General features: G+C 49.5%; 1 protein-coding gene across 10 annotated transcripts in view; it reads right to left on the reverse strand.

Moving 5' to 3' along the window:
- BACE2 (beta-secretase 2) overlaps positions 1–21,674 on the reverse strand; it is an 89,668-nt gene that overhangs the window by 13,543 nt on the left and 54,451 nt on the right. For 6 of the 10 annotated variants that reach the window (XM_042955022.1, XM_042955028.1, XM_042955024.1 and 3 more), the window contains 4 exons: positions 21,365–21,499; positions 20,071–20,172; positions 15,279–15,428; positions 10,069–10,237 (listed from right to left, as the gene is read on the reverse strand). In XM_042955022.1, the coding sequence (XP_042810956.1) occupies positions 10,069–10,237; positions 15,279–15,428; positions 20,071–20,172; positions 21,365–21,499 (556 nt within the window). Of the gene's footprint in view, positions 1–7,597; positions 7,690–10,068; positions 10,238–15,278; positions 15,429–20,070; positions 20,173–21,364; positions 21,500–21,674 lie in introns of those variants that run through there. The other 4 variants (XM_042955029.1, XM_042955027.1, XM_042955026.1 and 1 more) reach the window with 4 other exon arrangements.

A 21,674-nucleotide genomic window follows, 5' to 3' on the forward strand; every position in this document is an offset into this window, starting at 1 on the left:
GAACTTGTTTGGGATTCTCGGTCGCCCTCTCTGCCCCTTCCCCACTCATGCATGTGTGAGCACATGCGCACACACTCTCTCCTGCTCTCTCAAGAGCAATAAATTTAAAAAAAAAAAATACTGTAAGATATATTGATTGAACAGAATAGAAAATCCAGACATACAGACCTATCTCCCCAAATACTTACTGGAATTTGTTATGTGATAATATTCAAATCAGTGAAGAAAATGTGGATTATTTGGGAAAATGTTATAGGAACATGGGATAATCATATGGGGGGGAGGTTTAATCCATACAAACTATGTCAAGGTAAATCAAACATAGAAGTACTTGTACAAATCACGAAATAATTTCAATAAACAAGGTCATTTAAAATGTGGCTTTAAACCTAAGGGCCTTAAAGGAAAAGACTGACATATTTAAATACATGAAAGCATTTTTTCTTTTTTTCTTCAACGTTTTTTTTTTTTATTTATTTTTGGGACAGAGAGAGACAGAGCATGAACGGGGGAGGGGCAGAGAGAGAGGGAGACACAGAATCGGAAACAGGCTCCAGGCTCCGAGCCATCAGCCCAGAGCCTGACGCGGGGCTCGAACTCACGGACCAAAAGCATTTTTTCAATAAAATCCATTATCAGGGGCACCTGGGTGGCTCAGTCGGTTGAGCGGCCAACTTCGGCTCAGGTCATGATCTCGCGGTCCGTGAGTTCGAGCCCCGCGTCGGGCTCTGTGCTGACAGCTCAGAGCCTGGAGCCTGTTTCGGATTCTGTGTCTCCCTCTCTCTCTGCCCCTCCCCCGTTCATGCTCTGTCTCTCTCTGTCTCAAAAATAAATAAACGTTAAAAAAAATTTTTTAAAAAATCCATTATCAGCAAAGTTTCTAAATAATGTAGAATTGAAATATGGATTATAGCTTTTTTCCCTCCAAATAGCTAATTACTCCATTACACCACAGAGATTCTACAAATCAATAGAAAACAACTAAAAATCCGACAGGAAAGAAAAAAAAGGGGAAAGGATATGAGTGCCTAGTTCACAGAAAATGAGAAACAAATGCCCTAGACATTTACTTATAAAAATAAACTCCACCTCACGCATACAAAGTCATACAAATTAAAAACTACACTGAGATAACCTTCATCCATCAGATTGGCAAAATTCCCAAAGGGGTGACAACACCTTGTTGGTGACGCTGACTGGAGAGTCAGGCCACAGTATACGTTGCTAGACAAACGGTACAGCCAACGCAGAAAAGAACACAACCTCCTTAGAAGGCGATGTGACGATACCCATCAAGATGACAAAATCTTAGGGCACCTGGGGGGCTCAGTTGGCTGAGCGACTGACTTCGGCTCAGGTCACGATCTCACAGTTCGTGAGCTCGAGCCCTACCTGTATCGGGCTTGCTGCTGACAGGGCAAAGGCTGCTTCAGATCCTCCGCCCCCCCCCGCCCTCTCTCCCCCTCCCCTGCCTGCACACTCTCTCAAAAATAAATAAACATTAGAAAAAAAAGATTCTTATATGTTTATACCCTTTAACCCAGCAATTGTACTTTCATATGTGAGAATAAACACAGACAAATGGCATCCACTGCAACACTGTCTATAACAACAGGAGACTGGAAACAACTTCAATGTACCCATAAGGAATTGTTAAATGAATTAGAGAAGAGCGACAGAAGATTATGAGGCTCAAACAATAATGGGGAGAGGGGGCGCCTGGATGGCCCACTCGGTTAAGTGTCCGACTTCGGCTCAGGTCATGATCTCGCGGTTCAAGAGTTCGAGCCCTGCATCGAGCTCTCTGCTGTCAGTGCAAAACCCACTTTGGATCCCCTGTCCCCCTCTCTCACTGCCCCTCCCCTGCTCGTTCTCTCTCTCTCAAAATAAATAAACTTAAGAAAATAATGAGGGAACACTTGAAGTCTTTATAACTGCCTCTAACAGAGCGGGGCACTATATAACGCATTGTGATTTGAACATGATCTGGCCGTTTTCAAAAATTAAATAAAATAATGGAGATAAAGGGAATACAAGTCACAATATTTACAGAACAAAATTTACAGAGAAGTAAACTTGTCTATTTGAAGAAGTACACAGTGGAATTGCCAGAAATGAAAAATACAGTCGATGTAATTAAAAGCTCACTGAATAGTTTAAGTGGTCGACTGAACACAGTTGAAGAGAGAACTAGGGCACTACGGGATGTATCTGCAGAAAACTACACAGAATACAGCAAAGGTAAAGAGAAGAAAGTATGAGTGAGGGGTCAAGGGACATGGAGGAAATAAGGAGAAATCTCGAAATTTATCTCAGGAGACCCAAAAGAAGGAACTAATAAAAATGGCTGTGAGGTAATAGTGAAGGAGGCACGAGCTGAGAATTCTCTAGGATTGGTGATAAAAAACACGAATGCTTCGATTCAGAGAGCACAATGAGTCTTGAGCAAGATGAAAAACCATCTATACCTACATACATCATGGTGAAACTCCAGAAGACTAAAAATTTAACCTAAGTCTGAACAGCAAGCAGAGGAAACCGATGACCCCTTTTGGTACCACAACTGAAAGTGACTTTTCATCAGCAGTAATGTTGGCCAGAAGATGTTAAAATACCATCTTCAAAACACTAAGGGAAAAACGGTCACCCTAGAATTCCACACATAGTTAAATTATGAGTCAAGAATTAGGGATGAATGAGGGGCATCTGGGTGGCTCAATTGGTTGAGCATCCAACGTCGGCTCAGGTCGTGATCTCACGGTTTTTGAGTTCGAGCCCCACATAGGGCTCTGTGCTGACAGCTCAGAGCCTGGAGCCTGCTTTGGGTTCTGTGTCTCCCTCTCTCTCTGCACCTGCCCTGTTCATGCTGTGTGTGTCTCTCTCTCAAAAGTAAATATTAAAAAAAATTTTTTTTAATTTTTATTTATTTTTGGAGGAGAGAGAGAAACAGAGCATGAGCGGGGGAGGAGCAGAGAGAGAGAGAGACACAGAATCAGAAGCAGACTCCAGGCTCTGAGCTGTCAGCACAGAGCCCGACATGGGGCTCAAACCCACAAACTGTGAGATCATGACCTGAGCCAAAGTCGGACGCTCAACCGACTGAGCCACCCAGGCGCCCCCTAGAAATTTTTTTTAACTTGGGGGAAAAATGAAATTTAAAAGAAATCCTAAATTACATTCTTCAGCATAAGGAAAACTGCTGTGTCATAATGTTTATCCATTTTCCTTTGTTGAGCTTTGAACAGTTTTTAGTTTGATGAAAATGGCGGTTTTATGTAACAATGTAATTAGTGAATGATGTGCTTTAGTTTGTTTTATGAATAAAGCTGCTTCTGGTCAGGTCTTTGGGTGGAAAGACACATTCATTTCCTCACTGCATCTACCTAAGAGTGCCGTTGCTGAGTCATAGAGTAGGAATATGTTTAACATTAGCAGAAAATGTCAAACCGTTTTTCCATTCATACTAAACAATTTCAGCAAAGTGAGAATCCCTTAACGGAGGATTAGAAGGGAACTCCAAGAGCCTACTCCATGCACCAGACTATAGGACTGCTCTCACAAAAAATCCAAGTGACTAACAACTATTTTAAAAGGAGAATTTTAGCAACGTGACTGGATAGAAGATTAATATACAAACAAACCCTGTGTTGCCTGTATACCAATCAAAATAGGTATCTAAGCAAGAGGTATATGCATAAGAACTTCTTGAAGAAAACTGCAAAAACTCTGTAGGATATAATAGAAGACCTAAACAAGTAAGACTTAGCACATTCAGGAGGAGAAGACTTGTATAATAAAGATTTGATTTTGGGGGCGCCTGGGTGGCTCAGCCAGTGAAGCATCTGACTTCAGCTCAGGTCATGATCTCGTGGTTCGTGAGTTCGAGACCCGCGTCGGGCTCTCTGCTCACAGCTCAGAGCCTGGAGCCTGCTTCAGATTCTGCCCCTCCCCTGCTCGCACTCTTGTCTCCCTCTCTCTCTCTCTCTCTCTCTCTCAAAAATAAATAAACATTAAAAAGTAAATAAAGATTTGATTTCTTCTCAAGTTAATCTGTACATCCAGTGCACTTGCAATCAAAATCCCAATAAGGTTCTTCAGAGATCTTGACAAGCTGAACAAAAGGACAAAAGTAGCCAGGACCATCTAAAGAAGAATAAGGAGAAGAGGTGAGCCCCTGCTGGATATTAGGTCTTATTATAACTACAGATATTAAACTATATGTTATACCACAGGGGCAGGCAGCTACACCAGTGGGATAAAAGAGAATGTTCAGAAATAAGAGATCCAGGGGCACCTGGGGAGCTCAGTAGGTGGAGCGTAAGACTCTTGGTTTCGGCTCAGGTCATGATCTCACAGTTCGTGGGTTCAAGCCCTGAGTTCAGCTCCACACTGACAGCACAGAGCCTGCACAGAATCTCTCTCTCTCTCTGCCCCTCTCCCACTTGTGCTCTCTCTCAAAATAAATAAATAAACTTAAAATAAAAAAAAATAATAGATCCAGATTTATACTGGGTCTTGGTATACAACAAAGATGCTATTAAAATTATTTAATTATTTAACTTGAATCCAAACCAAGCCAAGTTTATAGAAATGTGAGGTTAAATGAACATGTTAAATGATACCATTAGTAAAAATCCAGACAAATATAAATATATCCTACAAAATAACTGGCTTTTGGGGAAAAAAAAAAAAAGAACAGCTAAGAATACCATTTTGGGGGTAACTGAGGAAATCTGAATATGGCCTAGATACTACACAATATTACAATGTAAATATTGTTAGTTTTTTAGGAGTCATAATGGTATTATGGTTATATATGAGCCTGTCCTTATTTTTAAGAGATATTTGTGGATGAGGTATTATGGAGTAAAGTATTTAGGAGCAAAATGTCATGATATCTGCAACCTATTTGCAAATGGCTCAAACAAAAACTACATATACACATATACTAATATATATCAAAATATAAAAATTATTAAATCTAGATAGTGTGTATTTAGGATGTCATTATTTTTAGTCTTTTCTGTATATTAAAATTTTTTATAAAATATTGAAAATATCAGAGGAGAAAATATATTCCATAAATGGTACTGAGAAAATTGAATGCCCTTATAAAAATCAGATTCCTACTTCACATTATGAGAAAATGGGGGGGAGGGGAAGTATACAGTATCTTTAGAAAAAAAATCTCTATTTTCTTAGATTAAAGAAAAATTTCTTAAATAAGGTACAGAGTAAAAGCCGTAAAGAAGAGATTGGTACATTTTATTTCCCTAAATGTCGATAAATGTAAGTGAAAGCTAATAAAAACAAGTAAGAGAAATCCAGAGACTAGCAGATATTTACCACACATTAGCCCCCCAGAATTAATGGATCAACTATTAAGACTGTGTAGCCATCAATAAAAAAGATGGTAGAAAAATGTCCATGGGGCGCCTGGGGGGCTCAGTCGGTTGAGCGTCCGACTTCGGCTCAGGTCACGATCTCGCGGTTCGTGAGTTCGAGCCCCGCGTCGGGCTCTGGGCTGATGGCTCGGAGCCTGGAGCCTGCTTCCGATTCTGTGTCTCCCTCTCTCTCTGCCCCTCCCCCGTTCATGCTCTCTCTCTGTCCCAAAAATAAATAAACGTTAAAAAAAATTTAAAAAAAAAAGAAAAATGTCCATAAGCTATTAGAAAAATTCACCATAAGAGAGAAAGCTCAGACACCCCAAAAACATCCAAAGCTGCATCATCTCAGAAGTAATCAAACTGTGACACTATTTCACACATACAGATTGGCAAAAAGCAAAAACGAAAACAAAACAAATAGAATAGAATAGTTTGAGGAAATGAAAACTCTTGTAGAATCCTGATGGTCCAGCTACCTTGAGGATAAATCCAACAGCAGCCAGTAATTCCAAAGACTGGCATACCAAACCATCTAGAAATTCCATTTTCAGAAGATCTCATTCACAGGCAGAAAGATGTTCGCTGCAGTAGTGTTTATAACTGCAAATATTAGAAACGATCCAGATGTTAATCAAGGCAGGACTGGGTAAATAATCTGGGTATATTCATACAAGAGGATACTATTCAGCAGTCAAAATGGGTGATCTCCCATCAACACGGAAAATCTAGTAAATGTAATGCTGACCGATAAAGCAGGTGGACAAAAGATATATATTATTATATACAGTATTGTGTAGCATTCACATACATTTCATTTTATTATTTTTCAATAATTGTTTCCTTAAATTTTTTTAATGTTTATTTATTTTTGAGAGAGGGAGAGAGAAAGAAAGAGTGTGAGTAGGAGAGGGGCAGATTGAGAGGGAGACACAGAATCCGAAGCAGGCTCCAGGCTCCGAGCTGTCAGCGCAGAGCCCCACGTGGGGCTTGAACCCACAGACCGCGAGATCATGACCTGAGCCGAAGTCTGACGCTTAACCGACTGAGCCACCCAGGCGCCCCCATATACATTTTAAAACACCAAAAACCCACGACCAACCAACCTATGTTGGTTGTTATATGGTACTTATTTACAGGTCTATGGGAGACAGCTTCTAAGGTGACGCCGACGATCCCCGCTCCCCGGTGTTTACGCTTGTGTAATCCCCCTCCCACAGTGCACCAGGGTGGTTCTGTGCAACCAACAGAATAGGGCGGAAGCGACAGTATGCCCTTTCAAAATTGGTTGGAAAAAAGACTGTGGCTTCTGTCTTGGTTGCTCTATTGCCCTTCTACTCCCTGCGATCGCTTGCTCCAGGGTGACCAGACGACTGTCCTAAGTGTGCTCGGGGAAGCCTGGTGTGAGGTCCAAACGGCAAGTAAGGTCCGGTTGGCAAGGTCCAACCACAGGAGTGAGCTTCCAAGAGTCCCCTCCAGCCTCACGAGAGACCCTAGACCACGAGAGACCCTAGACCAGAACCACCAGCTAAGCCACTCCTCGGCTGCTGACCTTCAGCACCTGCACAAGGTCATCAAGTACTGCTAAACTGGGGGCTAAGTTGTTACCAAGCAAGAGATGATGAATGCAAGGTACTCATGCCTGTGTAGTGAAATGTTACGTGCGTAGTAATTATAAGAACGTACACCGGTTTCAAGCTAAAGGGTAATTCTCGGGAAGGCAGTGGGGTGGGGCTCTAACTCCATTTACTTTGTTTCCATGACAAATTTTTGAAGAAAATACGACAAAAACGTTAGCATTTGTTAAATCTGGGTGTTCCAAAAGTGTGTACAAAGCACATGATTTCCTGTGACTTAAATCATTTTCTTTGTTATTTAAAGCAGGTTAGGAATTAAAAATAAACACTTCTAGAAAGAGAAAAAAAAAGCGGTGTCTCTCTTCCATTTATTACAGCGCCACAGACCACTGTCTGGCTCCTAATTGCAGCTTGGAGGGAAGGAATTACTTTAATGGCTAAACGGTTTGCACGGGAGAGGAGACATAGCTTCGTGTATTCCCATGGCTGGTGAAATCAAATGTTTAAGTACCAAAACCCTAAATATATATTTTTTAAATAGTAACAGAAAAACTTCTTTAAGCACACCTACCAAAGGATTCATGCTGAAACGCAGGAACGAATGTTGCTTTGCCTGGAGACGCTTCATACTAAACTATTTCCAACGGCAATTCACTTAGGAGACACGGTGATTCCGCTCCCTGCGGTATTAAGTGGACGATACACGGCTGTTGCCATAGTAGCCTCTACTTTAATGGTATTTAACAAGAGAACAGAAATTGTGAGGCAAATTGCTTTCGTTCTTAGTTCTCTGGGTTATAAGAAGTAAAACATTCAGGGGCGCCTGGGTGGCTCCGTCAGTGAAGCGTCCGACTTCGGCTCAGGTCACGATCTCACGGTTCGTGAGTTCGAGCCCCGCGTCGGGCTCTGTGCTGACGGCGCGGAGCCTAGAGCCCGCTTCGGACTCTGTGTCTCTTTCTGTCTCTGTCCCTCCCCCACTTGTGCTCTCTCTGTCTCTCAAAAATAAATAAATGTAAAAAAAAAAAAGTAAAAAAAAAAAAAGAATATTCACATCCAGGAGACAGAGTAGCATCTCAGATTATACACTCCCAGGTAGTGCCCAGAGAAAGGTCTCCCCCAGGGATACCTCACAGGCTAAAAACAGTTAATGCGCTCTCAGAGATAAACATTATCTCAAGGACTCTGAGCCTGCTCACCAATAAAGTCAGAGGAATCTGCGTTAACATTTAAGAAGGTATTTGCAACAAATATGTACGTGGTGTTGGGCATTTTCTTTTTTTTTCTTATGTTTTATTTTTGAGAGAGAGAGAGAGCAAGCGGGGAAGAGAGACGAGGGCAGGGGGGCGGACAGAAAATCCAAAGCAGGCTCCATGCTGAGAGCAGAGAGCCCACTGCGGGGCTCGAACTCACAAAGCATGAGATCATGACCGGAGCCGAGGTCGGACGCTTAACCGACTGAGCCACCCAGGTGCCCCAGGGTGGTTTTTTTTTTAGACAGCACATGAGTAGGGCCAATATTCCGGATGTAAGTTCTCCTTTCACTATTTCTCTTCACCCACTCTCCAAATTGTTTTATGTTACCCTTCGAGAACGCCAATGTGTCTAAACGAGGCTGTGATGCACCGTGACGCATCGCTGACCTGCCTTCTTAACCAGGATCCCAATGTTAGGACCACGATTTGGGTAGCAAGTAAGAACTGAAACCTCCCTCTCCGGAATAGATCAGCGGAGATCGTTCGACACTCTCCCCCAAATTCTCCCGTTGGTTTTAGATCCCAGGGAAGGTCTGGTCAGGGTCAAAGCCACCAGCACAGTTAGTCAGCCTTCCTGCCCATCCTGTCGCTACGTCTAGTGCCTAAGGATGCTTTCATCTAACCCACACACCTCCACCCCTGCACTGCATGGTGGTCTTGTATTTCACCCCAGCCTCTAATTTTCTTCGGTTCCACCTCCCTGTTGCCCACTCTTTGGCTGCCTCACGTCTGCTTAGTTTTTTTCCTCTCCCTTGGCATGTTACCCACCAACTCTGAATCCAAAGTGCCAGGATTTGTGAGTTCCCTGGAATCCTACCCAGAAGCACCGTGGCACCCGGCCACTGCCTGCTCATGCGCTCTCCATGCGTCTGGGCGATTCCATCCGAAGCCACGTCCAGCCCTGGCCTTTTCCACACCAGCCTGGGCTACTGCTAGACGTACTCGACCCCCCGCCCCCACCCCGCTAAACCATGCGCTGTGCGGACACCCCATTCTAGCAAATTGTTCATCTACAGACATTCTCGAGTTTGGGGGGATTACCCACCCATCATCTTTCCTGTCCTCTCCTGGTTTCTCTGAACACCTGCCCCACTCTCTCAAGCTCAGCTCTGCAGAGCCACGCTGCTGACTCACCCTCAAACCAGCTCTCCAAAAGAATTCTAGGAGAAAAACACGCTCCTTGATCTCATTATTTTAGGATTTCAAGAAATAGCAATGATAGGCATTGACTTATTTCACAATGAAGATTTCTTGGAGGGAAAGAAAAACACACAGCTTACCCATGAATCTGCTTTATTTATTTTGATTTCACTGTCAAAAACCCTGTAATTCATCCCCAAGGCCGCGTATGTTTATTCTATGGTGTGAGATACCCTTTTTTTTAATGTTTATTTATTTTTGAGAGAGAAAGACAGAGCGAGAGTGGGGGTGGGGCAGAGAGCGGGGGAGACACAGAATGTGAAACAGGCTCCAGGCTCTGAGCTGTCAGCACAGGGCCCGACGCGGGGCTCGAACCCACGAACCGTGAGATCATGACCGGAGCCGAAGTTGGAATCTCAACTGACTGAGCCAGCCAGGCGCCCCTCTGAGATACCATTCTAAATTTAACCCGAGAGACAACTATCACGCTAACATTTACAAGCACTCCCCATGTGTCAAGCACAGGACTAAACGTCTTACGTGGATTGTCTCGCTTACCCCTCTCCACAATCCTACCGTACGTCTTACTGATAAGACCGATCAGTGACCACAGGCCCGCCCCGAACAATTCAGTAGCAACTGACACGCTACCAAGAATCGCTTCCAATAAAGCGCTCCGGTTAGGGTCCTCTGCCCAACGCACGCGTCGCTTACCTGCACAGGGGCTTGCTGCAAAGCCCACCCTCTTCCGAGCTCTGTCAAAGACCACGTAGAAGCCCTCCATCACGGTAGCACCGATCACCAGCGCGTTGGTGGAAGGTGAAATGCCGAATCGGTAACATTCATAGTTCAGGCCAGCCCCCATCATGGGCTGGATGTAAAGCTACATAAGAGGACAGAGCAAACAAACAAGGAGGGGCATGAATCGGGCAGCGTCGCGGAGCTGTCGAGGTCACGCCGCGTTCGGGACCCCCGCCCCCGCCTCCCAGGTGCTGTGGGGAGATACACGGTGGGGTGGGGTGGGGAGGGGTGCGGGGGACATCACCCTGCCATCCAGAAGCTGAGAGCACAAGCGTGGTGATAAGCGTCGCTGAAAGTGACGAAGGCTCCACCTGTAACTCCACGGGGGCGCCACGGTGAGGTCCTTCCGGCCAGCCAACCAGCCAGCTCTTATTGACAGAGCACTTGGCATGGCTTAGATACTGCCTCAGGGCCAGCACCACAGGGCTGATGGACACCCCGTGCCTGCCCCCTCGAAGCTCCCCGTCTACGGAGGAGGCAGGAGGTAAATGTGGAGTCGGGGGGAACCGCTCCGACAGGCCCCTCCACGGCAATGTCGCCCAGCGAACTCTCCCCCTCAGACCTCTTCCTTCGCTTGGCTTCTGAGAAAGGGTTCTCTCCTCTTCCTCCCAGCTCACTGGCCGCTAATTTCTTCACTGCAAGCATCGGAGAACTCCAGGGCTCTGGCCTCTCCTTCTGGCTGTCCCCCCGGGTGACCCATGTGGCCCCGTGACCCTAAGCACACCCCTGGGCTCTATGCTGACCCCCGAATCTTGACCTCCAGGCAGATCTCTGCTGCCGTAGCCACACTCTTATGTCTTCCTGCCCATTCGCCACTCAACCGGCATCTCAAATCTAATATTAAAAAAACTGAACTGGGAACATTTCCCCCAAATGTGCCTTTTGTTTAAGGTCTTCTGTCTCAGTAAATCCGTGATTCACCCAGTTACTCAGGCCCTACAACACCGGGCCAGGATCTCTTTCCCTACATAGCAGGCCTTCCTCTGAAATGGAATCCGAATGCAATCATCGCTCCCATCCCCATGGCTACCGCCCAGTCTGGACCATCGGCATCATCTTCTCTCCCGAGCAACGGCAAAGGCTCCTAACTGGCCTAGGACACTGTCCTTGTCATCCTCTGCCAAAGGGAGCTTCCAAGGAGGCAGCAAGGCAGAAGCAGGAGGATCTATTCCCTCAGTCAAAGAGAGAGAAGCCGTCAGAGTCAGAGAGAAGATATAGCACGCCTCGTGGAAGAAGGGTCTGTCATGGCTGAGGGCCATTTCTCGCAGGGGCTGTGAAGTTCAATAAACACAAACATGGCCCTTGAGGTCCTTGGGGGGGGGCGGGCAGGGCACGGAGGGGTGGGGCACGGAGGGGTGGAGTTCCAGAGGAAATGAGTCAAAACTTAAAACAATCAGAGAGCAAATCATCCTTGCATCAGTAAGAAGGCTCCCTTTGTTCTTTTAACAGCAAAGTATTCAAATGCAGGCAACCAGAGAATACAGTGGCTTAGTAACACAAAATACCAAACATTTGGAAAATAAAGCGTAAGATTACAACAGAAGTAGGAAGAAGGACCTTCTTGTGAGTACTGACCGGCCCTAAAGGGCAAAAGCAGGAGGAAAGATTTGGAGGGAAAGGTCTCGAGCCCAGGGCTTTGTTGCCAGAAGGAGTGTGTGTGTGGGGGGGGGGGGGGGGGGGGGGAGGTATTTTCAGAGGGTGCAGCAGGGAGGGGCTGTCCCAAGGAAGGAATGGTTTGCCTCCCGGCTACACCCCTACAGCAGGAGGCAGGACAGAGCACCAGCCACAAGGAGTGACTACACGAGAGCAGGAAAGGAAACCAGAAGTCAGGCTGCAGAGAGAGGACCTGATCAAACGGACCCCTGAGGAAGAGGAACATCACTGCCCCGGTCAGTGCAGAGAAGGCGAGAGGGAGGGTGGCTGCAAGGCAGGGAGGCGAGCAAGGACATCGCCTGCTAGACAGGGAGCGGCTGCTGCGTCCAGGGAACAGCCTTGCCCTTAGAACCCTGCCCGACTGGTCTGTCTGTCTCCAAGCCCTCCTTCAAGACAAGGACCCATTCATTCCGTTCCTCACTGTATCCTGGTGCCTAGGCTTCTAGGGTACGACAGGCACACAGGAGGACCTCAGGAGGTGTGTGCTACGTTGAATGAGAGGGGCTAAGCATCATCAACACCAAATGGAAAGCACGACTTCCCAGGATCAACTTAAATTAGGCAAAGGCAGGGGACAGATACACTTACCTGCCGTCAAAGCACCTTCACCTAAGGTTCTGTAAGCAAGCCCTAGGAAAGTACACGAACACGCACACACACACTCCCCCAACTGATTCTATAATAAAACCCAATCAATCATCACGTTGTCCTGTAACAGACGCTACCGATACAAAAACACGCAGACTGAATCTGGGATCTTTTACTCTTCCTGCGCGTCTCCCGGACGACTTCCAGTAAAGGTTCCAGACTGTAGATGCTGGAACATGCTAGGAGAGCTGCAGTATTGCTAGATCTCAGAATAAACTGTCTGTCTCACGCGAAAATAGCACCCATAGACCAATCAGGGGCAGACTGGCATTATTTACATTTTTAGGGTTCTGGGGAAAAGAAAACCAGAATTCGCCTGTGGGCTGGGGTTGGGGGCCGCTTTTGAAAACTGGCCAAAACAGATTCAGCCCATGTGCTTTTGGAAAAGAGCGCCGGAGACGGACAAAATTTCAGGGATGCCTCTGACACAACTCTTTTCTGCCCTAGCCAGCATATGCCCCTCCAGTACTGCTGTTACCAGAGGTCCTAGGCAGGGGCCCCCCATTGTAAAACTTTGGGGACAAGGAGCCCTGATGGCTGCCCTAAATGTTAGGAAGTGGGGGGCAGGAGTATTAGGAGATGCTCCCCCCCCCACCCCCAGCGCTGACCCTGAGGGGTGTGTCAGTGGCACCCAGAGCTTGTGACATTCTCAGCAGGCGACAGTTCACAACTGCCCATCCAACCGCCTGCTGTGGACATAACAGATTTTCTGCCGAATGCCTGTTTTCTTGGTTTCTTAGGAGTCCCTGATTCTGGCAGCCAACCCCATGCCATTAATTTACCATTACGTGCTCACCTTTGTCCTGAAGCTAGGATTCAACTTTAGTTACAAACCACGCTGATGAAATGATGCCTACCTCTCGAGGTGTGCCCAAAATGCAATCACGGCGCGCAATTATTTTAAAGACACAGAAAACACAGCACCGTATGCAGTGAAAATGTCTCTGGCAAGTATCATGAATCCTCTTTTATAGTCAAAGGGACAGACGGAGAAAGGGCGAGGCGATCTGCTCAAAGTTACAGTGTGAGTCAGGGGCAGAGCTGAGAACGTAACCGAAGCCTCGGGCTCCGGCCGCGTGCATCCTCTGTGGAGCCTTCTCCCGAGGCTTCTGGGCTCTTCCCCACTAACCCTCCATTCCTGGAAGGCACGTCCCCCCTCCCCCCATATACAGTCGAGAAGGAAAAAGGCAATATTATCACTTCCTTTTTTCCTCTGAAATGACTCCTCCTTCCTTACCCCCCCCCCCCCCATCCCATCCTTTATCCCCAATTCACCAAGTCACAACAAAGGCACACTCATCCGGTCTGTTCAAAAAAGTTACTACCCACTAGCCTCCCCAGCCCAGTCATTCCTGGGAAGGAACAAGGTCTTCAGTCTCCTGGTTCTTATCTTCGAGGAATTAATGTAGCTGAGGGAGAACTGTAAGGGTGTGTGCGTGTGCTTTTAAAGAAAACAGAAGTCAAATGAAAAAGGCAGCAGCATAAAACACACCCTACAGACACGACTAAACAACATGCATTATGAGTCTGAAGGGCAGCCTCACAACGGGTTATTCTGCTCAGCGGAGGGTCAACAAAAGAGGGTTTGTCTGAGTTGGATCTTGAAGGATGGGAAGAATCTCAATATGCAGAGGGAGTGGGGAGGAGAGGGCATTTCAGGCAGGGGCTTGGCAGGAGCAAAGGTTAAGCGATCGGAGCGAGCACAGAGCCCTAGAGGACGGTGACCGGTGAGTGGTGGGTCAAGGGCGTAGCAGGGCGCAGGCTGGAGGGCGAGGAAGGGTCCAGCGAGGCCCAGAAAGCCACCGGGAATGAGGACGTCAGTACGCACGGAGCGGGGACTCACTGATGGCTCACGGCAGGCAGAGCAGGCTCGGAGCGGCCACATAGAAGATTACGTGGCAACGTTTTTAGGGGAGAAAGAAGGGGGCTGGGGTACATGGAGGGCACTTGGGAGGTTCCCGAAGGGGGACCAGAGCGAGAGCCAGAGCGAGATGGACCAGGGCACAAAATGCTGTTCGATTAGAAGCTTAGGAAGAGGAGGGGGCGCCTGGGGGGGCTCAGTCGGTTGAGCGTCCGACTTCGGCTCCGGTCATGATCTCACGGTTCGAGCCCCGCGTCGGGCTCTGTGCTGACAGCTCGGAGCCCGGAGCCTGCTTCACGTTCTGTGTCTCCCTCTCTCTCTGCCCCTCCCAAGCTCATGCTCGGTCTCTCTCTGTCTCTCAATAATAAACATTACAAAAATTAAAAATAAAGTAAAAAAAAAAAAAAAAAAACCACCGAAAACCAAAACACGTACTGGTGCTTTGGTGGATACTGCAAAAATGTCCTCAATTCCCGACCTTCCCTTGTTGCCGGGCCCTTGCGATGGCACTGCGCTGCCCCTCCTGTTGGGAGGTGGGCGCACTTCCCCCGCCCAGGCCCCCAGGGGCAGCAGTGCACGGGAGGTGATGGCCAGCTGTGCACCTGCCCCCGGGGGCTCCTGCGTGTCTCCCCTCTCTCTCTGAGCCCCGCCACCCCCGTGCGTCAGCCACTGGACGGTGGGAGTCATCTGGGAGCCACTAGACTCGTGAGCGAGGCCACCCTAGACCACCCAAGCGAGGCCCAGCCAAGCACGCCGACGAGCCTGCGGAGACCAGGCAACCCGCCCAGACTCACGCTCGCGGATAGGGCTGCTGGCTTTTGCGGTCACCTGCCACACGGCATCACCGTGGCGATCGACACCCCACACAGACGTGCTATCTGCACCGGCACGTCCCGCACCAAGTGCCTGACTTCCGCAACGGGCCGCGCTCCGGGAGAAAAGCACACGGGCCGGTTCGTACCTGAGGCAGGATGGTTAGGCGGAACGATCGGCTGGAGTTCTCGTCTCTCAGGTAGATGGAGATTTTAGGGAAGTAAGACCAAGGCGTCTCAGAATTCGTCCAGCAAGCCAGCTGGGACCCAGTCCAGAAACCATCAGAGAATTCTGGAATCTGGACAGAAAGAGAGCACGTGAGAAACCATGACTCGGCTGGCGCGTCAAGAGGAAACCGCTCCCAGCTCTCCTCTTCCCCTCGCCAGATGCCCGCGGCGGTAAACAACGTTTCCTCGGGACGGCCTGGCCAAGACAGCAGTCTTCTGGAAGGCGAGCGGTGATGACGAATCCCCAGCTATTAAGATCCCGCAGGCACACGGAGTCCTAAGTATCAGGCGCTGTTCCGAGCCCCCTGCAGCAGCAATTCCTTGAATTCTCAAAAAACCCCACCAGCACAGTATCACCCCCCCCCCCCCCAGCACTTTGTGGACGAGGAAACCGGAGCACAGGTGAAGTAACGCGCCCAGGGTCACAGCAGTGGCCAAGGACCCTTTAGGAGAGAGAACCTTCCGAGCCTTTCGGGCATCGCCTCTCCTTTGAACTCCAAGCGCGGAACTCATCCCGGTGCGCAGCCCTGTGGGGGGGCTCTCTGCTCTCCGGCGATATCGTTCTGCTCCCCCAGACGTCAGCTCAGACGCCCTCCCGTCCAGGAAACCGTCCCCACCGTGCTGCTACCCCGTCATGCAGCTCTCCCCCTCGCTCTTTCTTCCTGCCGTGGTTAGAATTTGACATTCGTTGGTGGAACTGCCGAAATTCTGTTTCCTGCGCCACAGTCCGAGTCCTTTAAGGACAGAGGCCTGCTGTCTGTCCCACCTGGCAGTTCTAACACCGGGCCCCCAGGAGAGACTCAGGAAGCATTCGCGCGAAAAGCGAACAGCCAAGGCCACACAGCGCCCACCTGGGCCTCCCGCCCCGGGTCTGGACGGACAACGCCACCGGCACATGCCCACCAGTTGCCGAGTCCACAAGTCAAACGCAACTAACTCCCATCAGCTCACCAGGGCGAGCGTAGGTTCCGGAGGACATCTACCCGCACCTGCCAGCCCAAAGAGGGAAGAACCGTGCCGGGTGTGTCTCTTCGAAAACGGCCGGCAGAGCGAGGGCCCAGCTCAGGTCAGAACGAGAGAAGTGTGCGACAGGAAGAGCTCTAGGAGTGTATGTGACAGGAACAGATCTAGGAGAGCCTGGGACAGGGGCACGGCTGGGACTGAGTGCGATGGAGCAAAGGCAGGAAAGCAAGGGAGGGGGCGGAGCCAGGAGGCATGGGAAGGGGCGGGGCCAGGAGGGCAAGGAGGGGGCGGAGCCAGGAGGGCATGGGAGGGGGTGCAGCTAGGAGAGCACCGACTTGGAGTAACAGGTGACTGTCAAGAGAGCATCTCCAAGAACCTGAGCTGAGCTAAGGGCGGGGGTGGGGGGCCAGCACGAGATGTGTCTGAGGGAGGGAGGACGCGCAGAGAAGCTGCCTCAATGGGTAAAACCGAGGTCAGCAGTGGAGGCTGGTGGGGCGGATCGGAAGGAACAGAGGGGAGACAGAGGAAATGATAGTGCCCTGGCATCTTCACCAGAGGCCATTAAGAGAGATCTGAGCTTTGTGGCAAGCCAGTAAGGGGTCCAAGTGGGACTTGCACAGGCCACTGGTTCTCGAGTCTCAACTCCAGGGGGCGGGCCTGGCTAGAGTCACTGATGGGTGGTGATGCGGCGTAGGTGGAATCCCTCCGAGAGAACACAGGGAGAAGGGAGGGGCCTAGGACCCACCCTGGATCAGGCTGGCAAAGGAGACCCCATGAAGAGGGTGCAGGGACCAGAAGTCCAGGAGGAGGGTGTTATGGAAGCAGAGAGGAGGTAAGACAGGTAAGCAGGGATGGTGTGCAGGCCAATCGGGGCAAGAACTGAGAAAACTGGGTGTTGCTGCACGAGCCCTGAGTGCCGTGTACTATAGGACCACACCCGGCAGGTGCAAGCCCCCCTCCACCCCATTCTGGGCCACACAATGGGGAGAAAATGCCCCAAAGTTTTTCGTCCTCCCACGGAACATCCATCACGAAACTTAGTGACTGATCTGTAAAATTTCTAATGTTGGCGTTAATATATTTTCACCTTTTATAGAAGTTAAGTCGAGTGGAACTGTGTATCAGAGGGCAGAATCCCCTGCCAGTGCAGCTGAGAAGGGTGGGGCTGTCATCTGCTGGACCCAGGGATGAGCTAAGACAAGGGCGGCCGGGCCTGCACCCGGGGAAGGGGGCCCCACGTCAGTGCTGGGAGCGGCTCCGATGTGCAGACGGAGGGATCAGGCCCGGGGGCGTGCCCAGTAACTCACCTAAGGGGTATAGCTCTGAATCGGATGGGGGACCATCTACCTCCAAAGAGGTGTCTGTGAGTCCGAGGGCCTCCCGGAAGGCTAAGCTACTGTCCTCGGGGGACAGTTTTGACCCTCAGATCACAGAGTTTGGGGTCAGAAGTCATCCAAAAGCAGGTGTCGTCCCGCTTCTGGATTTTACAGATGGGGAAGCGCTGGGCAGAACACAACGGCACTTCACCTAGGAGGACGGGGAGCCCAGGTCTCTGCCATACACGGAACTCCCCGTGAGGCTCCTCTCAAATTACAGACCTATAAACCACACATTCCTAAAATCCCAGCTGAACAATCCAGGCCACGAGCCCAACATCTGCACTGCGTCTAACTCCCCAAAGCCGGCCATTTCCCGGGGCGCCTGGGTGGCTCAGTCGGGTAAGCGTCCGACTTCAGCTGAGGTCATGATCTCGCGGTTTGTGGGTTCGAGCCCCACGTCAGGCTCCGCGCCGATGGTGTGGAGCCTGCTTGGGCTTCTCTCTCTCTGCCCCTCCCCCACTTGTTACACACTCTCTCTCTCTCAAAAATAAACTTAAAAAAAAAGAAGTCAGCCATCCCCTCAACTGGAAAGAAACCCTACGCCACGACAGGCGAGAACACTGGCCACCTGTGGTCCACGTGCGCTGACCCAGGGACCCCGTCTGCCCTCCCTGGACTTTCTCAGCCCAAGACAGAGAGCCTGCCCGGGTCCTCCCCTCCCTGACACAGGCTCTGAGGTCACAGGGTAATTTTAGACAAGGCAAACACATTCTGTAATCTCATTCCTTCTACCTCCTGCTTTTCTCACAAAGTCCGTCGCCGCTGAACGGGGGCTGTGACGCCGTGTGGGGTCCCAGCGCCTGGCAGGCGTGGCCCGCTCTCTCCCCGCGGGGCTCACACAGGGGCTGGGGTCGTGGGCCCCGCACAGGCCGGGGCTGGCCACAGGCTGGCTGGGGTCACACGTACACACACACGCATCGAGCATTTCTGCAGGATAAGCCCGAACACATTTACGGCCCAGAATACTCCGTCTGAAGAGGCTCATGTCAGGTCTGCTGAGGACATTTTCACTACTGAAGAAAATCAGCATATGGCTCCTTATTTTAAGCATGGTCTGATTTTCAGCCAGCGTTCTGAATTTAGGGCACTAAAAACTTTACTTGCCACTTTTTTCTGATTCAGCAGATACGAGACAAGAGAGGAGCTTTACTCTGGCTTTTTGACCGCTGCTGCCTGGAAATCCTCTCAAGCTCAAAAAGGGCCTCGGCCCGACGTCTGTTTCACGGCCCCTCTTTGTCCTCTCGGATCACCTGCCGCTCTTCCCATGACGGTCTCGGACTCTTGAAGTCTGGTTCAGGACAACCAAAAGCCCCGTGCTCCTCCCCATGCTTCTGCGAGAAGCTGTCACAAAGCAACTGCTACGCATGTTCCGATCACTGGTTCTTCGAATCCGGCCAGTGGAGCAGTGGGACGGTCAGGCCGGCATTCGTACCAGGAGAAAGACTCTGGGTGGGAGACGCGCGCTTTTGGTGACCTTGCAAGCGTGGCCCTGTGCAGACAGAGGCTTATGAAAACACCCAAGAAGCTGAGGGAAACGTTTGGCACGCGTCCGAACAAGGAGCAGCAGCGGCACCATGGTTTGAACATGAAACAGAGGCTTCCTCTCCCTGAGCATCACCGTGTGGGGGCTTTCTACCTCGGCCCTCATGACAGCCCGGCGACGAGGGCACGGAGACTCCGAGGGCCCGAATCCCACCCCGGGCACCTAGCTGCGTTCAAGCGCATCAGACCCCTGAAGCTGTGCTCTTCCCCAGTCAACCCCTTTGGTCCATCCCGTTGCCCCAAACCAACTGGGAAGTTGGAGCCATACTGGAACACCCGTCAGCCAGTTCTCCAAAATGCATGCCGCCCTTGGCCGTGGTTTTAATCATGATTACGCGGGCTTGATTTTGATTGACCTTCGTCTTCTGTGAATCACATTCTCTTACAGAAGTAAGGAATTAAAATTCCAGCACAGCTTGGATGAAGGCCAAAAAAAAAAAAAAAAAAAGAGTACAATTTTTGGTTTATTTGTTTTGTTTTACAGGCTGCAAATATATCCTTGGTCTACCGTGTACTTTAATACAGAGTATTACCAAGTGGACTTTTTTTTCTTAGATTAAAAAAAAAAAGTCCTACACCCACTACACTATTATTTGAAACACTAAACAGCATTGCACCTTCAAATCCAAGTCCTCTGAGGTTAAAGTGAAGAAATTCTTTGCTGGTTAAGAGTAAGACTGTGAATTTAGTAAGTCATAGTTTAAAAAAAAAAAAAAACCCAGCCCCTCAAAATCCTCGGATGACGACTATTGGAGTACAAAGCAGTACCCCTCAGCACGTGGTCATGACCTGGCGGTCCCCGAGATTTATCAGCGCCCCGAGGACTCACCAGAGATGTGCGGGCCACGGCTTCAACGACCGCATCAAACACCTTCTGGGGCAGGCGCAGAAGTGTGGTGCCGCTATCCACGATGGCTTTGTCTGCATTGTACTAGAACAGAGGAGAGTTGGCGGGGAAAAGGCACAGACATGAAACTCATAATCGATGCGTGGCTGCAGCCTGCTATTGCTGTCATTGCTACATACAGATCCAGGCAGCCGTGGTCCCTCACTGGTGGCTAAATTCCTTTCCTATTCTTGGAACTTGGACACTAGCCCAAATGCTCACTTCCCGGATAAGGAAACTGAGGCCAGGAGAAGGAAGTGACGTGACGGCCGTCCACAGCTCTCTCCATGCAGAAATTCCCCCATTTGGGGGCGCTCAAATGTCCTCGGAGGAGCCCCCGAGGGCAAAGACCCACTTGGCTTTCCAGACGGGCGCGACATGTTAATTACCACGTATACAAATCATACAGGCAAGTGTTATCCCACAAATGGAGAAAGAAAAGGACAGACAGTCTTTATTTAACAGACACCTGCTACCTGCATTTGATGGAAGCACAGCCATGTTCAGGAAAAGGCTCTCACACCCACATGTGGAAGCTGTATTTTATTGTAGGCCCTCCCATTTGGTTCTACCGCCGGATTCTTTGGACGGCAGATAAGGGTCTCTGGCGACAAACCCGGCTTTGGGGCCTATCGCAGTGCAAGGGAGCACCGCTTTATCGATGCCATCATGGCCACAAAGGAGCCAAACGCAGACAGGGTGTGAATACGGCTCATACGTGACTTGGTGCTCTACACGTGTGCCTCCCGCGAGGACAGGCGAGGTGCGCCCCCTCGAGTGACAGCTGAGCGCTGGGGAGGGCGGGGGGGGGTGGCGAATGGAGGATTAAGCTGATGATCTGAGTTTCATTTTGCTTATTTCTAGCCCCCACCCCCCCCCCCCCCCCGCCGCCTTTCCCCGTCGCACTGACGAAACCTGCTTATTCCATTCTCTTCAACACAGTCCAGTCACCATCAGGCCCAGACGAACAGTGAAAGCCGTGGCCCCTGGACACTCCTCCGCACACACCATTTTATGCTAATTTTCCCCTACGAAGCCAAGTGACTGGAAGGAAACAAATTTTCTGGAAGGAGGAGTTCATTATCATACAAACAGGCCCTGTAACTTTTAATGTAATGAATCTTTGATTTATCTTTTAATATAACGGACCTTCTATTTTTCTATTCGGGTCCCAGCGGTAGTATTTAAGCGACCCAGCCACACAAGGGTAGACACAAAGAGATCACGGTGCAAATACCTCTCTGCAGTCCAGATTAAGGCTCTGGCCTCCAATTTCCAATTTCAGAATTTCTATCTGGTAATACCACTCCTCCTTAATAGGGGTATACCAGATGTCTCCTTTGTACAAACTTGGTTCAATTCCACCCAGGACCTGAGAAGAAAAATATTTACGGGGGTAAGAAAAAACACGTAGGCATAGCAACACGTTACACAGAGAAAGCATGCGATCAGAAGGTGAATCCTCACTGGGCTCAGTACCTTCACATTATTGTGATGTTACAAAACAGATAGCTATGCTTGAAAATTAAACAGGGAACGTTTGGGGG

Source organism: Panthera leo, chromosome C2 (genome assembly GCF_018350215.1).
Source record: "Panthera leo isolate Ple1 chromosome C2, P.leo_Ple1_pat1.1, whole genome shotgun sequence".
NCBI lineage: Eukaryota > Metazoa > Chordata > Mammalia > Carnivora > Felidae > Panthera > Panthera leo.